Here is a 19,393-nt window from a genome sequence, read left to right on the forward strand (position 1 = left end):
ACGAGTCTTCACAAAAGTTATGGCGGTGATGATGGTGGTACTCCGCCGTCAAGGGGTCAGGATACTGCCGTATCTGGACGACTTGTTAATCCTGGCAAATTCCCCCGAACTTCTACTGCGTCATCTGGATATGACGGTCTGGTTTCTACAAGCCCACAGGTGGCTCATCAACTGGAAGAAATCCTCCCTGATCCCTGCTCAGAGCATGGTGCATCTGGAAGCGCTATTGGACACTCACAACCAGATGTTGTTCTTGTGTCAGGAGAAAGTCCTGTAGCTTCAGGACAGGATTCGTTGCTTCCTTTCTCGTCCGTAAGTGTCGATACATTCGGCTTTGCAGGTGCTGGGCCTCATGGTATCAGCATTCGACATGGTGGAGAATGCTCAATTCCATTCTCGTCCCCTCCAGAGGCTGATTCTAGCCAAGTGGGACGGCCTGCCTCACCGGATCAGGTCTCAAATGATCTCATTGACTCCGGAGGTCCGTCTGTCGCTGCTCTGGTGGCTCCGGGACCAACAATTGTGCAGGGGCCGTCCCTTCTGGATATCCAACTGGGTCCTGTTGACGACAGATGCCAGTCTAAGGGGTTGGGGCGCGGTGCTGGAGCAACACTCCCTTCAGGGTCGGTGGACCAAGGAGGAGTCCCTCCTCTCAATCAACATTCTGGAATTGCGGGCGGTCTTCAATGCATTGAATCTAGTCCAGCATTTAATTCAGAACCGTCCTGTTCAAGTGCAGTCGGACAACGCCACCACAGTGGCTTACATAAATCATCAAGGCGGCACTCCAAGCCGTTTGGCAATGAAGGAAGTCTCACGGATTCTACATTGGGCAGAACGCCATCTGCCGACCATATCGGCAATCTTCATTCCGGGAGTCCTGAATTGGGAAGCGGACTTTCTCAGTCGTCAGGACATACATGCCGGCGAGTGGGGCCTCCATCCAGAAGTGTTTCAACTCCTAGTGGAAAAGTGGGGCCTTCCAGACGTGGATCTAATGGCATCTCGACACAATCACAAGGTTCCGGTCTTCGGAGCAAGGACAAGGGATCCTCAAGCAGCATTCGTGGATGCGCTGGCGGTACAGTGGAGGTTTCGGCTGCCGTACGTGTTCCCTCCGGTGTCTCTTCTGCCCAGGGTAATTCGGAAGTTCAAGCAAGAAAACGGAATTCTGCTTCTCATAGCTCCAGCGTGGCCCAGACGGCACTGGTTCTCAGACCTGCAAGGCCTATCGTCAGAGCGTCCAATTCTACTTCCACAATGCCCAGACCTCCTCGTTCAGGACCCCTGTGTCTACCAGGACCTAGCCTGGCTGTCTTTGACGGCGTGGCTCTTGAAGCTTCCATCTTAGGAGCTAAAGGGTTTTCTGAGGCGGTCATTCAAACTATGTTGCGGGCCCGGAAACCAGCTTCGGCTCGGATTTACTATAGGGTCTGGCATTCTTACTTTGTTTGGTGCGCATCTAACGATTATGACGCTTCCAAATTTAGTATAGCCAAGTTGTTGTCTTTTCTTCAGCAGGGCCTGGACTTAGGCCTGCGTCTGGCCTCCCTCAAGGTTCAAATATCTGCCTTGTCGGTGTGGTTTCAGAGAAAAATTGCGACCTTACCTGATGTGCATACCTTACTCAGGGCGTGTTGCGTATCCAGCCTCCCTATGTCCCGCCTGTGGCTCCTTGGGACTTGTCGGTGGTTTTGGAGGCGTTACAAGAGTTTCCGTTTGAACCTCTTGGTTCAGCTGACCTTAAGTGGCTTTCCCTTAAGGTGGTGTTTCTGCTGGCTATTGCTTCAGCTAGAAGAGTGTCGGATTTGGGTGCCTCGTCCTGTAGTTCCCCATATCTGATATTTCACCGGACTCGGACTCGTCCCGGATATTTACCTAAGGTGGTTTCTTCGTTCCACCTTAACCACCTTAACCAGGAGATTGTGGTTCCGGCACTTGTTTCTCCTGATCTGTCTCCCAAAGAGCGGTCTTTGGATGTGGTACGGGCTCTCCGTATCTATGTGAAGAGAACTGCTTCTATTAGGAAATCTGATTCTCTCTTTGTGCTGTTTGGATTTCACAAACGGGGCTGGCCTGCTCACAAGCAAACTTTGGCCAGATGGATTAGAATGGTGATTGCACATGCTTATGTGAGGGCTGGTCTGTCAGCTCATGCTCACATTACGGCCCATTCTACTCGGTCAGTTGGACCTTCTTGGGCGGCCCGCCGTGGTGCGACCCTTGAACAATTGTGCAAGGCGGCTACGTGGTCCTCTGTGAACACGTTTATAAGGTTCTATGCCTTTGATACTGCCGCTTCCCAGGATGCTTCCTTTGGACGCTGGGTTCTTGTGCCCGCTACAGTGCGTCCCCTCCCATAAGGAACTGCTTTAGGACATCCCCTATGTCTATTCCTTGTGTAGCCTAGTGTACCCCGCAGCAGAAAACGAGTTTTATGGTAAGAACTTACCTTTGTTAAAACTCTTTCTGCGAGGTACACTGGTCTCTACAAGGCGCCCACCCTGACGCACTTAGCTTCTTTGGGTTGGTATGGAATTAGCCGCTGACACTTCTCCTGTCGTGAGAGTGTGGTGTATGTGGCTACTAACCGTTATCGTTTCTTTTCCTGCTACTGCATTGGGCTGGTTAACTAAAAACTGAGCTCCTGTGCAGGGAGGGGGGGTTATAGAGGAGGCGGCGCTGTGCATTCTGGGAACAGTCAAAGCTTTGAGCCTGTTGGTGCCTCGGATCAAGATCCTACTCTATACCCCCTATGTCTATTCCTTGTGGAGCCCAGTGTACCTCGCAGAAAGAGTTTTAACAAAGGTAAGTTCTTACCATAAAACTCGTTTTTTTTATCCAAGAATGGCTTAACTGAGATATCTCTAGAATATTTTCTGGACCATATCTGGAAGCAAACTCAGAAAATACTATTCTCCCAGAAAATAACTTTGGGGGGGCATTCCAGAAGGTGGGAGCTTTCCAGGAGAATTCGTGAAAGTGGGAAGTGGTGATCAATGAAGAGGTGAGACGGTAGAAATTGGCAGAGCAATATTTCACCGTTGCTTGTTGCTGTTACCTTGTCGTGCATCTGGCACACTGCCCCCTGATTATCCGTGGCCTGTTCATTTCTGGAATGTTTAACAACCAGTTACTGGTGGCCTAATGCTACCAGACCGGTGAGCAACATTCATCAGTGTGGTTGCTTACCGTGCATTGGCCCTCATTCCGAGTTGTTCGCTCGCTAGCTGCTTTTAGCAGCATTGCACACGCTAGGCCGCCGCCCTCTGGGAGTGTATCTTAGCTTAGCAGAATTGCGAACGAAAGATTAGCAGAACTGCTACTAAATATTTTCTTGCGATCACCTCAGTCCGTTTAGTTCCTGGTTTGACGTCACAAACACGCCCTGCGTTTGGCCAGCCACTCCCCCGTTTCTCCAGACACTCCCGCGTTTCCCCCTGACACGCCTGCGTTTTTTAGCACACTCCCAGAAAACGGTCAGTTACCATCCAGAAACGCCCACTTCCTGTCAATCATTCACCGATCAGCAGTGCGAATGAAAAGCGCCGCACGAACACCAGCAAATCTACTAAGTTTTGTGTAAAATTACTTAGCGCATGCGCTCTGCGCACCATGCGCATTTAGCAACAAATCGCAGCATAGTGAAATCGTCAACGAGCGAACAACTCGGATTGACCCCCTTTGCCATTTAGTGTCATTGCTGTTGGGGGGCCAACATTAGAAAAGAGGGTAACACAATATAGTTGTAAGTGATAGAGGTGAGGTGCGGCATCATGAGGGCACGAGTGATAGTTTCAGTGGCTTCCAGTACAAGAAGGTGTCTGATCATGGAAACAATTACTGAGGTGGAGAATTGGGAGAGGAAAGAAATGTTTAGGGAGACAGAGGGCAGAGTCAAGGATGACACACAGACATGGGGAATAGATGATAAGTGACGGGGAGGCTTGTTTGACAATGACTTCCGTTTTAGACTTATTGAGTGTGAGGGAGTAATGATGATATGTGTGATATATAAACATTCTATTGTGTCTTTATGCAGGCTCGGAGATTCTCTCACCACCTGACGCAGAATGTCCCCGGAAGTCACCTTAAACCGAATAGCCCCCGCACTCTCTCCGTTCATATCCAGCGTGGTCAGAAATGGAAAAGTTGGGCTGGATTCTACAAACTGCCTGAGGATAACTGACCTGAAATCAGGGTAAGCAGCTGTATTCCCAGGTCTTACCCATATTGTACATAGTACCAGCTGTGTGGCATTATTAATTAATGTGTGTGTGTGTGTGTGTGTGTGTATATATATATATATATATATATATATATATATATATATATATATATGGGTTCAGTAGGGAAAGCCGGCGCCCGAGATCCCGACGTCGGGATCCTAATTGCGAAAAAGCCAACAGGGGTGAGTAAGGGGTGTTATACCCTCTCCCCTACCCCCCTGGCCCTATCCCTCCCTACCCACTGCCTAACCCTAACCTCCCCCGTAAGTGCCTAAACCTAACCCTCCCACCCCGCAGCCTAACCCTAACATTCGGAGGGGGGAGCCTAACCCCCCTCCCCGCACACTACCCCTCCTGGGTCGCAGCCTTACCCCAACCATCCCCCCCGCAGCCTAAACCTAACCTCCGCCCGGCCCCCCGTGTGGCGCCGCAGTGTGTGGACGTTCGGAATCCCGTTTGCCAGGATGTGTACCTATTTGAGATGCCGGTGTTGGGATTCCGGGGTCTGTAATCTGACTGCCGGGATCCAGACTGCATCCCATATATATTTGCATGTATGCAAAACAAAGACTATTGTAATCGACGCTGCTGTATTGCAGACCTGTGTGTATCTAGCAGATAAAAGAATGAGATCTTGTTCATATTTGTGAGCAAAACATTAAAGCTTGCAGCCTGTTGCAACTGATACTACAACTGATGCAGACAAGATGGCTTCTCACACCATACAATGTCAGTTACAGATGTGTCCTCACACATCATTGCTGCATAGGTGTTACGGCTAGATGCACCAGGAGACGCTGCTGATTATTTGATATGCGGCACTGGTACATGTGTGCCACTGAGTCTCTGAATCTGCTTACGTACTTCTGTGATGCAGCGGCTGTGGCTTTTTTCCGTGCCAAGTTCCGTTGTACTTCATATACAGATTCAGGCGCGCACAGATATACACGTGTCACATACCAAAGTAATCACAATCTCCTGGTGCATCCTAGTTGCATCATGTTACACGGGACCTTACGGCTCACGCATATCAGGCATCTCTCGCTGCGTGGTGTATTAAGGCTAGATGTATGAGGATTCATCTGTAAATGCACTCGGCTCTCCAGTACCGAGGGTAACATCCAGGCAAACAAGGCCTTATATATACCATATACATACCCAACAAGGCCTTATATAGCCATGACTGGAAGCAGCCATGACAACACTGGGCAACTTTTATCAAGCAGCTCTGTACCAGTCTGTAACACAATTTGAAGGCCTGTGGAGTATTCTAGAGTAACTACAACCTGGAAAACATGCAGCATGTCCAACACTTCTGCATATCATATAGGTGATGGGTCATGCAATAAATATGCAGGCCTCCCAAAATTGCATCCTCTTGGGACGGAACGGGGGGCGTGGCTGCAAGATTGTGTCATCGTGACCCTGTCCCCGCTACACTATACTGGCATAGTGGAGCAGGAGGTGTGGCTACAGTGACGCAATTCAACGCAAATCACATCATTGGCACCCCTGCTGCGGGGGATAGGTGCACGCTACTCCTGGGGGGTGAAGGGGCTTGGCTGCCGGCTGGGAGACTTGCCAACTTTTCCAGGTAGCCTGAAGTGCCAGCTGATTTCTCGAACGTCCTAGTGGATACTGGGGATTAGTATATTACCATGGGGTAAAGATCGGGTCCACTGGAGCCTGGTACTTTAAGAAATCAGTAGTGTGTGCTGGCTCCTCCCCTCTATGCCCCTCCTAGCAAACTCAGTTTAGAAAATGTACCCAAAGAGCCGGGTGCATTCTGTTGCTCCCCAGAGAGTTTTTTTTCAGAAATGTCTTTGTTTATTATTTTCAGGCACACTGGTTGTCAACCAGTCTGCCTGCGTTGTGTGACTGAAGAGGGGGGACCGAACCAACTTCCTTAGAGTTAATGGTTCGGAGTCCCAGCTGACAGGGCACTGAGCTCCTGAGGTGCGCTGTTTCTTATATCCCCAGGTTGTGAGCCTAAGCCAGCAGCATGCCGCCACCCCTTAACAGATGCTGAAGTCAACACGGTGCGGTGAGTGTTACACCGGGGTCCCGGTTAGTGGGTCCCCAGTGCATATCGGCAGCGTGAAGGGACAGTGTTCACCCGGCGTCGGGCCGCGGTGCACACTGAGTACCCACGCTGGCAGCAGGGTGAACAGGGGCTGTGTACTCTCGTTTGCACCCTTTTATGGAGAATGCCAGTATAAAAATAATGCTCCATTTTTGGGGCGGAGCTTCCCGGAGATCGGGACCAGAAGCCAAACGGCACCATTTCCTGCTGCTGCTGCACAGGCTGCACGCGGTGACTGCTCCTCCAGGACCCTCTGAATCACCATTGTAAACTGGTACCAGGGGGTTATAGTGAAGGGGGGAGCTCATAATCAGCGGTTCTACCGCTGTGTGGAAAATTACACAGCGGGGTGATGCTCAGTCTGTGGTGTAGTGTGCTGGTTCCAAATTCTCTCTGTGTCACTCCATTCAGGGTAGTCCGGGTTAGTGTGCATGTCTCACTAATACTGCTCTGTGTGCTTCATACTAATCTGTGTTTTTCTACACAAACATGTCTGCAAATAAGTATGTGTGTACTTTATGCAAGGCTAGGTTTACACCTTCCTCAAAGGGGTCCCTCATGTGTACCCAATGCTCAATTCCTTCACCAGGTAGTGATGTGCAGAAACCTGAGTGGATGGAATCATTTAAAACTATGATTTCCAATGTTAATTCAGACTTATCTACGGCTAAGCAAGAAAGACAGACCCTGTAACAAACTATGGACACTTAAGAATCCTCAACTGCCCAGATCCCGCAGTTTTTTGGCCACCTGGAACTTATCTCTATGTTGTTTACTGGTGTAGTTCTGCTTAGTTACCCTGTACTTGTCCTATATTGTCTTCAACTGTAAGTCACTGTTTTCCAGTTTTGATTATGTGCATATGTACTCTGTAATTGGGCGCTGCGGAACCCTTGTGGTGCCATATAAATAAAGGATAATAATAATAATAATAAAGTTTATGGTAACTGCTGCCGACCTCAGACATGCTCTTCAGCCCCCCCTGTTGGTCTCTCACAAACGCACTTTCCCTCACTTGTTACAATCTGACTCTGATTCTGAACTACCAGAGCTTGATGAAGGGGAGGCTGAGGTGGACGAGGATGATTCCCTGTCCCCGGGTGTTGAAGCCCTCATTTATGCCATTAGAGAGGTGCTCAATATCCCTAATAAGGAGGAAGAACAGGTAGAGGAATTGTATTTTAATGTGAAACCAAAATCCGCTGCAACCTTCCCGGTTTCCAAAGAATTAGATTCCCTGGCTAGGGCAGCATGGATAAATCCTGACAAGAAATGTATTACCCCTAAATGGGTGTTAAATTCATTCTCTTTCCCTACAGAGGATAGGAAGGTCTGGGAAACCCCGCCGACAGTGGATACTTCTGTGTCCAGGCTGTCACGTAAGATCGTTTCTCTGACGTCCTAGTGGATGCTGGGAACTCCGTAAGGACCATGGGGAATAGCGGGCTCCGAAGGAGGCTGGGCACTCTAGAAAGATCTTAGACTACCTGGTGTGCACTGGCTCCTCCCACTATGACCCTCCTCCAAGCCTCAGTTAGATTTCGTGCCCGGCCGAGGTTGGATGCACACTAGGGGCTCTCCTGAGCTCTTAGAAAGTAATAGTCTTAGATTTTTTTATTTTCAGTGAGACCTGCTGGCAACAGGCTCACTGCAGCGAGGGACTAAGGGGAGAAGAAGCGAACTCGCCTGCTTGCAGCCGGATTGGGCTTCTTAGGCTACTGGACACCATTAGCTCCAGAGGGATCGACCGCAGGCCCAGCCTTGATGTTCGGTCCCGGAGCCGCGCCGCCGTCCCCCTTACAGAGCCAGAAGCAAGAAGATGGTCCGGAAAATCGGCGGCATGAAGACTCAGTCTTCACCAAGGTAGCGCACAGCACTGCAGCTGTGCGCCATTGCTCCTCTCACACACTTCATACTTCGGTCACTGAGGGTGCAGGGCGCTGGAGGGGGGGGCGCCCTGAGGCAACAATAAAAACACCTTGGCTGGCTAAAATACCTCAATATATAGCCCCAGGGGCTATATATGAGGTAAATACCCCTGCCAGAAGTCCATAAAAAGCGGGAGAATAGGCCGCGAAAAAGGGGCGGAGCCTATCTCCTCAGCACACTGGCGCCATTTTCCCTCACAGCTCCGTTGGAGGGAAGCTCCCTGGCTCTCCCCTGCAGTCTACACTACAGAAAAGGGTTAAAAAAAGAGAGGGGGGGCACTAAATTTAGGCGCAGTATACATTATATATAAAGCTATAGGGGACATAACTCAGTTAGTCCCTGCAGTATATAGCGCTCTGGTGTGTGCTGGCATACTCTCACTCTGTCCCCCCAAAGGGCTTTTGTGGGTCCTGTCCTCGTTTAGAGCATTCCCTGTGTGTCTGCGGTGTGTCGGTACGGCTGTGTCGACATGTTGAATGAGGAGGCTTATATGGTGACGGAACAGAGGCCGATATATGTGATGTCGCCCCCTGTGGGGCCGACACCAGAGTGGATGGTTAGGTGAAAGGTATTAACCGACAGTGTCAACTCTTTACATAAAAGGGTGGATGACGTAACAGCTGTGGGACAGCCGGCTTCTCAGCCCGCGCCTGCCCAGGCGTCTCAAAGGCCATCAGGGGCTCAAACACGCCCGCTCTCTCAGATGGCAGACACAGATGTCGACATGGAGTTTGACTCCAGTGTCGACAAGGTGGAGACATATACAAAATCCACTAGGAACAGCCGTGACTTGGTCCCGGCAATAAAAAATGTGTTATACATTTCTGACATTAACCCAAGCACCTCTGAAAATGGGTTTTTAGGTTTGGGGAGAAAAAACAGGCAGTGTTTTGTTCCCCCATCAGATGAATAAATGAAGTGTGTGAAAAGCGTGGGTTCCCCCGTTAAGAAACTGGTAATTTATAAAAAGTTACTGATGGCGTACCCTTTCCCGCCAGGAGGATAAGTTACGCTGGGAGGTATCCCCTAGGGTGGATAAGGCGCTCACACGGTTGTCAAAAAAAGGTGGCACTGCCGTTTTAGGAACGGCCACTTTGAAGGTACCTGTTGATAAAAAGCAGGAGGCTATCCTGAAGTCTGTATTTACACACTCAGGTACTAGACTGAAACCTGCAGATCGTGCTGCTGCAGCGTGGTCGGTGACCCTGTTAAGCATACTAGTTTGCTAATATGAGAACATATTAAAGACGTCGTCTTATATATGAGGGATGCACAGAGGGATATTTTGCCGGCTGGCATCCAAAATGAATGTAATGTCCATTCTGTCAGGAGGGTATTAGAGACCTGTCACTGGACAGGTGATGCTGACTTAAAAAGCGCATAGAGATTCTGCCTTATAAGGGTGAGGAATTATTTGGGGGTGGTCTCTGGGACCTCGTATCCACAGCAATGTGCTGGGAAGAAATATTTTTACCTCAGGTTTCCTCACAGAAAAAGGTACAGTCCTGTCGGCTTCAGAAAAGCAAGCGGGTCAAATGGCGCTTCCTTTCTGTACAGAGACAAGGGAAGAGGGAAAAAGCTGCACCAGCAGCCTGTTCCCAGAATCAAAATTCTTCCCCCGCTTCCTGTGAGTCCACAGCATGACGCGGGTACTCCACAGGTGTAGCCAGGTATGGTGGGGGGCCGTCTCAAAAAATGTCAGCAATTAGTGGGCTCGCTCACAGGTGGATCCCTGTTTCTTTCAAGTAGTATTTCAGGGGTACAAGCTGGAATTAGAGATGTCTCCCCCCAGCCGTTTCCTTAAATATGCCTTGCTGACAACTCCCTCAGGCAGGGAGGCTGTGCTAGAGGCAATTAATAGGCGGTATTCCCAGCAGGTAATACTCAAGGTGCCCCTACTTCAACAAGGACGGGGTTACTATTCCACACGGTTTGGGGTACCGAAACCGCATAGTTCGGTGTGACCCTTCTTATATTTAAAGTCCTTGAACACATACATAAAAAATTCAAGTTCAAGATGGAATCGCTCAGGGCGGTTATTGCAAGCCGGGACGAGGGGGATTACATGGTATCCCGGGGCATCAAGGATGCTTACCTGCATGTCCCCATTTACTATCCTCGCCAGGAGTACCTCAGATTTGTGGTACAGGATTACCATTACCAAGTTCAGACACTGCCGTTTAGACTGTACATGGCACCGAGGGTGTTTTATCAAGGTAATGGCCGAAATGATGATACTCCTTCGAAAAAAGGGAGTTTTAATTATCCCGCACTTGGACAATCTCTTTATAAGGGCGAGGTCCAAGGAGCAGTTGGTAGTCGGGGTAGCACTATTTTGGAAAGTGCTACAACAGCACGGTTGGATTCTAAACAGTCCAAAGTCACAGCTGGTTCCTATGACACGTCTACTGTTCCTGGGGATGGTTCTGGACATAAACCAGAAATAGTTTTCTCCGGGAGGAGAAAGCCAAGGAGTTGTCATCTCTAGTCAGAGACCTCCTGAAGCCAAAACAGGTATCGGTGCATCATGGCACGCGAGTCCTGGAAAAAATGGTAGCTTCCTACGAAGCAATCTCATTAGGCAGGTTCCATACAAGAACTTTTCAGAGGGACCTGTTGGACAAGTGGTCCGGATCGCATCTTCCGATGCATAGGCTGATAACCCTGTCTCCAAGGACCAGGGTATCTCTACTGTGGTGGCTGCAGAGTGCTCATCTTCAAGAGGGCCGCAGGTTCGGCATACAGGACTAGGTCCTAGTGACCATGAATGCCAGCCTTTGAGGCTGGGGGGGCAGTCACACAGGGAAGAAATTTCCAGGGACTTTGGTCAAGTCAGGTGATTTCCCTACACATAAACATTCTGGACCTGAGGGCCATTTACAATGCCCTGAGGCCGGCAAGGCCTCTGCTTCAAAACCAGCCGGTACTGATCCAATCAGACAACATCACGGCAGTCGCCCATGTAAACCAACAGGGCGGCACAAGAAGCAGGATGGCGATGGCAGAAGCCACAAGGATTCTCCGATAGGCGGAAAATCATGTGTGTCACGATCCGGGTATCTGGACGCCATTTCTTACCCATCAGATGCCTCCTAAGGCTGGCTCAGCGCTCCAGGACCGGATCCCATCTGTTATCCTGATGTGCATATTCCCGCATCCTCTCCTGTCTCTCTGGACGCTGTCACAGTAACGCCTTATACATCTGGCATGGCGTCTCCCGCGGCCTCCGCCGCCGTTCCTGAGCTTCTGCATTCAGAGTGGCGATTACGTCAGCCGCGGCCTCCGCTGTGTCCGCGTGGTTGGATGTGCACCTGTCAGCCTGGCGTCTCCTGTCTCCGGTGGCCGGCGCCGCCATTACTGTTTTCCAGACCACATGGATTACAAACCAAACTTCCCTCCAAGTGTCTGCATGGGCGCAGCCATCTTGGATTCTGTCATCTGATCATATTCACCAATCTGCTGTCTGTATTATTAATTTGCATAATTGCCTAGCCAATGCCTTCCTTGCTGCAGGTATAAATAGGTTGTGCCTGAGCAAGGAAGGCGTCAGTGCTTTGGTTGTCAAACCTAGTTCCAGTTTGTCTCTCTCCTGTGAATGTCTTCCAGGTTCCAGCTCCTGTCTCCAGACTTCTGCTATAGAGACCCGCACCAGCATTCCATCTGCGGTGTAGCCTGACTCTCCGATCCATTCTGGACTCACCTGTTTCCAGCTACAACATCACCTGCTTCCAGCTCAGCTTCCAGCAGTGTACAGCTTCTCTTAAAGGGCCGGTGTCCTTTCTGCAGTTTACCACTCTCCACCGGTATTATTATTTCTCCGCTCTCAAATTCTACATTTCATCTATATTGCATCGCTCTCAAGCTTTATCTATTATTTAACTGGTTCCAGCCAGTATCCACTCCGTGCCAACACCTGTCTGGTTCTAACCAGTACCCACAGCAGCATTTTATCTACAGCAGTCCAGCTTTCCCTGGAACACCAGCTGGTACGACCCTGGGCTTTCCTCATTGCTACAGTTGAGCCTGGTAAGGACTTTCCAACTTGCAGATAATAAGAACTGTCTCATACCACCAGAGCTCTGTGGCCCCTGCCACCCTGTAGTACCCAGGAACTGTATTATTATTTCTCTGCTGATTTTTATGTTTCTTTTTACTGCTACTGTGATGCATGGAGTTTGTCATAAATAAATATCATTGACTTTTACTCAAGTTGTCGTGGTCACGCCTTCGGGCGGTTTCTCTTCATGTTACTTACATGTCCAGGGGTCTGATACAACCTCCCAGGTTCCGGTACATCTCAGCCCCTACAACTGAGGCTGCCTTCCGTCAGCTCAGGCCCTCAGTTGTGACAATGTGTTAGCACTGTCAGCAGTGTTCATTCCCGGAGTGGACAACTGGGAAGCAGATCTTCTCAACAGACACGACCTCCACCCGGGAGAGTGGGGACTTCCTCCAGAAGTCTTCCAAAGGATTGTACACCATTGGGAAAGGCCACAGGTGGACATGATGGCGTCCCGCCTCAACAAAAGCTATAAAAGATATTGCGCCAGGTCAAGGGACCCTCAGGCGATAGCTGTGGGCGCTCTGGTAACACCGTGGGTGTACCAGTCGGTTTATGTGTTCTCCCCTCTGCCTCTCATACCAAAGGTACTGAGAATAATAAGAAGGCGAGGAGTAAGAACGATACTCGTGGTTCCGGGCTGGCCAAGAAGAGATTGGTACCCAGAACTTCAAGAATTTATATCAGAGGACCCATGGCCTCTGCCACTCAGACAGGACCTGCGGCAGCAGGGGCCCTGTCTGTTCCAAGACTTACCGCGGCTGCGTTTGACGGCATAGCGGTTGAACGCCGGATCCTGAAGGAAAAGGGCATTCCGGAGGAAGTCATTCCTACGCTTACTAAAGCCAGGAAAGAGGTTACAGCAAATCATTATCACCGCATATGGCGGAAATATGTTGCATGGTGTGAGGCCGAAAGGGCCCCAACAGAGGAATTTCAACTAGGTCGATTTCTGCATTTCCTGCAAGCAGGAGTGACTATGGGCCTTAAATTAGGTTCCATTAAGGTACAGATCTCGGCTCTGTCGATTTTCTTTCAAAAAGAATTAGCTTCAGTACATGAAGTTCAGACATTATAAAAGGAGTGCTGCATATTCAGCCCCCGTTTGTGCCTCCTGTGGCACCTTGGGACCACTAAAGACCGTGGATCTGTAATATCTCACTTGGAAAGTGGTCATGTTATTGGCCTTGGTTTCGGCCAGGCGAGTATCAGAATTGGCGGCTTTATCATGTAAAAGCCCTTATCTGATTTTCCATATGGATAGGGCAGAATTGAGGACTCGTCCCCAGTTTCTCCCTAAGGTGGTGTCAGCGTTTCACCTGAACCAGCCTATTGTGGTGCCTGCGGCTACTAGGGACTTGGAGGACTCCCAAGTTGTTAGACGTGGTCAGGGCCCTGAAAATATATGTTTCCAGAACGGCTGGAGTCAGAAAATCTGACTCGCTGTTTATCATATATGCACCCAACAAGCTGGGTGCTCCTGCTTCTACGCAGACTATTGCTCGTTGGATTTGTAGTACAATTCAGCTTGCACATTCTGTGGCAGGCCTGCCACAGCCAAAATCTGTCAATGCCCATTCCACAAGGAAGGTGGGCTCATCTTGGGCGGCTGCCCGAGGGGTCTCGGCTTTACAACTTGCCGAGCTGCTACTTGGTCAGGGGCAAACGCGTTTGCAAAATTCTATAAATTTGATACCCTGGCTAAGGAGGACCTGGAGTTCTCTCATTCGGTGTTACAGAGTCATCCGCACTCTCCCGCCCGTTTGGGAGCTTTGGTATAATCCCCATGGTCCTTACGGAGTTCCCAGCATCCACTAGGACGTCAGAGAAAATAAGAATTTACTCACCGGTAATTCTATTTCTCGTAGTCCGTAGTGGATGCTGGGCGCCCATCCCAAGTGCGGTTTATCTGCAATACTTGTACATAGTTATTGTTAACTAAATCGGGTTATTGTTGAGCCATCTGTTGAGAGGCTCAGTTGTTTCATACTGTTAACTGGGTTTCATATCACGAGTTATACGGTGTGATTGGTGTGGCTGGTAAGAGTCTTACCCGGGATTCAAAATCCTTCCTTATTGTGTACGCTCGTCCGGGCACAGTATCCTAACTGAGGCTTGGAGGAGGGTCATAGTGGGAGGAGCCAGTGCACACCAGGTAGTCTAAGATCTTTCTAGAGTGCCCAGCCTCCTTCGGAGCCCGCTATTCCCCATGGTCCTTACGGAGTTCCCAGCATCCACTACGGACTACGAGAAATAGAATTACCGGTGAGTAAATTCTTATTTTTACCTGTGCCTGGGGTGTTTCCCTTAAAGATCCAGCTGATTGCAAGATTAAAACCACTCTTAAATCAATTTTCACTGCAGCGGGTGTAGCCCAACGCTCTACCATAGTATGAGGCTGGATTTCTAGAGCCATAGTGAAATGGTCCGATGATATTCTGAAAGGGTTACTTACACTACCTCAAGATGAGATAGTTACATTACTACAACACATCCAAGATGCTGCGAACTTTGAGTGAGGCTGGTAAGCAATTTAGTGTCATTACCGGCCGTACCACTGCTATGGCAGTATCGGCTCGTAGAGCCCAGTAGCTGTGACAATGGTCTGCAGATGCTGATTCTAAAAAAGGGGTTGAGAACCTTCCTTTTACAGGTGATGCCTTATTTGGGGAAGAACTGAACAAGTGGATATCTGAGGCAACTGCAGGTAAATCTACATATCTGCTGTCTGCACCGCCACCTGTCAGGCGCACTTATCCTGGACCCTCCCTGCAGTCCTATCGTCTGGCCAGATTCAGAGGCAAAGCCAGAGGTGCCTCTAATGCTGCTAGAGGAACTCGCGGTAAGTCCCGTAAACCAGCAGCTGCTAGACCTGCGGACCAGGCCTCTGGATCCTCTTCCACGAAGCCTTCCACGTGACAGTTGGCCCCAGCAGCAAAGCGACTTTCAGGTAGGTGCTCACCTTCAACACTTCGCCCACATGTGGACAGAGTCCTGCTGAGATCCTTGGGTGAGGGACCTCATATCCCAAGGATACCGGCTGGAATTCCAGGAACTCCCTCCTCTCAGATTCTTCAGGTCAGGCTTACCAGCTTCACAAGAAGCAAGGGTTTCAGGCAGGGTGAAAGCTGCTTTCTACAGGGATTACTGTTCCAGTGCCTCCTCAGCTGCACACAAAGGGGTTTTACTCAAGTTTCTTTGTGGTTCCGAAGCCGGACGGCTCTGTACGTCCGATCTTGAACCTCAAATCCCTGAACCCGTATCTTTGGGTGTTGTGACAAGAACACTGGGATAGTGTTTGAGGGCAGGTATGTTTGACCCAGGTTCTTGTCTTACATGTATTAGAAAAATGAAAACTTCTAGGAATATGTTTTGTTTTGTTAGAACCTTCTCAGTTTGTTGGAAAAGCTGGGTAAGGGCCCTGAAAGAGAGATGGGGCAAGTTCCAGACATTGGGCCCAGTTCGGGTCTTTGGCCTCACAGAAGGCTAATCAGGCTTTCAGCTGTGTAAGAGTGTTATAGAGCTGCTGGCCTGATTAGGGTGGGCAGACTGCCTGGGAAGACTGCAGGATCTCTGTGAGAGAAACACGCTTCCTGATACAAGTGAGCTATACAGTGTTTGCTGGAGAACTCTGTGTTTTTGTTTAGTGATAGTTAGGAACATCTTGTGTTTAGTTAGTGCCGGACAGGCAAGGTATTTTCTTTTGCTGTTTGTTTTATTTTCTGTATAATAAAACTGGCTGGGGCCAGTTGTACCGGAAACTGGACTTGTGTGGTTCCTCAGCTGCTGCAGGCTGCCATTTATCCCAGGAAACGGCACCTTGTACCCTTACAGTGTTACAGTGTTCAAATTCAAGATGGAATCTCTAAGAGCAGTGATACAAATCTGGAGGAGGGGGAGTTTCTGGTGTCCCTGGATATAAAGGACGCTTACCTACATATCCCAATTTGGCCCCCTCACCAAGCGTTCCTCAGGTTCGCAATTCTGGACCAGCATTGCCAGTTCCAGGCCTTACCCTTTGGTCTCTCCACAGCCCCAAGGGTAATGACAAAGGTCATGGCGGAAATGGTGCTACAACTGCGCATGAGGGATGTCCAAATAATTCCGTACCTGGACCAGCTCCTGATAAAGGCGGTGTCCAGGCAACAGCTACTGCACAGTATCGACTTGACTACCCGTTTGCTTACGGATCACGGATGGATGCTCAATTTCCAGAAATCTCACTTGGAACCATCTCAGAGGATTCAGTTCCTGGGGATGATCCTGGATACGGTGTCTCAGAAGGTTTACCTTCCTATGGACAAGGTCTTGACTATTCAGTCTATGGTCCGGTCGGTGCTGAAACCTCGTGTGGTCTCAATTCATCTTTGCATCCTCTTGCTGGGCAAGATGGTGGCCTTCTACGAGGCGATACAATATGGCAGGTTCCATGAGCAACCGTTTCAACTGGATTTGTTGGACAAATGGTCGGGATCTCACCTGCACATGCATCAACATATAACCCTGTCACCGAAAGCACGGATATCCCTGCTATGGTGGCTACAAGTTCCCCATCTGATAGAGGGTCAGAGTTTCAACACCCAGGGTTGGGGGGCTGTGACCCAAGGAGCGCAGTTCCAGGGGACGTGGTCCTTTCAGGATTCTGCTCTTCCAATCAACATCCTGGAACTCAGGGCAATTTATAACGCTCTCATACAGGCCTCATCCTTCCTTCGGAATCAGACCATCCAGGTGCAGTCGGACAACGCCACGGCAGTAGCGTACATCAACCGGCAGGCAGGAAACAGAAGTATGGCCGCAATGAGAGAGGTGTCCGAAGCCAACGCAAGGGCCATCTCATCCGTTTACATTCCAGGAGTGGACAACTGGGAAGCAGACTTCCTAAGCAGGCACGACCTCCATCCGGGGGAATGGGGCCTCCACCCTCAGGTGTTTCAACAACTTGTTCACCGGTGGGGTTGTCCACAGATAGACCTGATGGCTTCCCGTCTCAACCAGAACTCCGTCGTTACTGCTTCACAACGAGGGACCCGCAGGCGGTTGCGGTAGACGCTCTTGACGATGCCATGGAATTACCAGTTCGTTTATCTGTTTCCTCCAATTCCTCTAATCCCAAGAGTTCTAAAAAGACTCAAAATGGAAAGGGTTCAGGCAATTCTCATTGCCCCGTATTGGCATCGATGGACCTTCTATGCGGACCTCCTGACCCTGTCGTTGGAGGAACCCTGGTCTCAAGTAACCTTCTTCAACAAGGACCGTTCGTCTATCCAGACTTACAGCGACTACATTTGATGGCCTGGAGGTTTAGAGGGAAATTTTAACCAGGAAGGGTCTTCCATCCAAGGTGGTTTCCACTATGGTTCAGGCCCATAAGGTGGTTACCTCCAAACATTACCACCGTATTTGGAAGAGGTATGTTTCTTGGTGTGAGGGGCGAAAATGTTCTCCTGTGGAATTTTGTCTGGGCCGGTTTCTACTGTTCCTGCAAGCAGGAGTGGATAAGGGCCTACGATTAGGCTCCATCAAGGTTCCGATTTCAGCTCTCTATTTTCTTCCAGAAACAACTGGCGGTACTTCCTGAAGTACAGTCCTTTCTTAAGGGGTTGTTGCACATTCAGTCAACCTTTGTTCCTGCCACTGCTCCGTGGGACCTCAATGTGGTGTTGACCTTTCTCCAGTTGGATTGATTTGAACCCTTGCATAAGGTTGACTTAAAATACCTGATTTGGAAGACAGGTGGCTTGGCGGCTCAGCGAGTATCGGAATTGGGGGCCTTGTCCTGTAAGAGCCCATACTTGGTGTTTCATGAGGATAGGGTGGAGCTCAGACACTCGCCCACAGTTTTTGCCGAAAGTGGTATCGGCTTTTCATGTAAATCAACCAATCGTGGTTCCTGTTGTATCCGACACTTCAGTTGTTCCAAAGTCCCTGGATGTTGTGAGGGCTTTGATGATTTACATCAAAAGAACTGCTCGTCACAGGAAGTCTGACTCGCTTTTCATCCTTTATGATGCTACGAAAATTGGTCGTCCTGCCTCCAAGCAGTCCATTGCTCGTTGGCTCAAATTGACTATCCAACAAGCATATACTTCGGCTGCTCTGACGCTGCTGAGTTCGCTTCATGCCCACTCCACAAGGTCGGTGGGTTCTTCCTGGGCAGCTGCCCGGGGCGTCTCGGCCTTACAGTTGTGCCGTGCAGCAACCTGGTCTGGCACACCTTTGTTAAGTTCTACAGGTTTGACACCTTGGCCAAAGATGAGTTTCAGTTTGGTCAGGCGGTTTTGCAGGGGTCTCAGCACTCTCCCATCCGTTCTGGGAGCTTTGGGACGTCCCCATGGTAATATACTATTCCCCAGTATCCACTAGGATGTTAGAGAAAATAGGAGTTTAATACCTACCGGTAGTTCCTTTTCTCGTAGTCCGTTGTGGATACTGGGCGCCCGCCTCAGTGCTTCGTTTCCTACTTACCTGGTTGTAAGTGTTATGGTTGGGTTTGCTGTTGCTTTCCCTGTTTCATGTTTGGTTAGCGTTGCTGTCCTTCTATAGTTAGCGTTGCTTTCCTCTGTTCTGGTTAGCTCTGCTATCTTATTGTTTTGTGTGTTGGTTCGTAATTATGTGTTATATCCTTCTCTCAAAGTATGTCCGTCTCCTCGGGCACAGTTTCCTATACTGAGTCTGCTAGGAGGGGCATAGAGGGGAGGAGCCAGCACTCACTATTGATTTCATAAAGTGCCAGGCTCCAGTGGACCTGATCTATACCCCATGGTAATATACTATTCCCCAGTATCCACTAAGGACTACAAGAAAAGGAATTACCGGTAGGTATTAAATTCCTTTTTTTTGGGAGCCTCCCGGCCATTCAGGGAGAGTAGGTAAGTATGCCTTAAAGTGACCCTGTCGACACAAATTATCACTTATTTGTAATACTGTTCAAAAAAAATTCACATAAAGCTTGTTGATGTATTCTGGCTTTTAGTTACTTTCTGGTTAATATTAGGGAGATATTATGCAAATGAGGGAGGGCACAGTTGATGTAGCACTCCGGTCATTCACTCCTACACAGATAATCTCCAGCCCGGTATAGGAATGATC

The 19,393-nt window shown here is 49.5% G+C and overlaps 1 protein-coding gene across 3 annotated transcripts in view; it reads left to right on the forward strand.

Annotated features, from left to right (window-relative positions):
- BABAM2 (BRISC and BRCA1 A complex member 2) overlaps positions 1 to 19,393 on the forward strand; it is a 462,713-nt gene that overhangs the window by 48,971 nt on the left and 394,349 nt on the right. For all 3 annotated transcript variants that reach the window (XM_063918901.1, XM_063918900.1, XM_063918902.1), the window contains one exon: positions 4,043 to 4,201. In XM_063918901.1, the coding sequence (XP_063774971.1) occupies positions 4,074 to 4,201 (128 nt within the window). In that variant the 5' untranslated portion in view covers positions 4,043 to 4,073. The remainder of the gene's footprint in view (positions 1 to 4,042; positions 4,202 to 19,393) is intronic.

Source organism: Pseudophryne corroboree, chromosome 4 (genome assembly GCF_028390025.1).
Source record: "Pseudophryne corroboree isolate aPseCor3 chromosome 4, aPseCor3.hap2, whole genome shotgun sequence".
Taxonomy (NCBI): Eukaryota; Metazoa; Chordata; class Amphibia; order Anura; family Myobatrachidae; genus Pseudophryne; species Pseudophryne corroboree.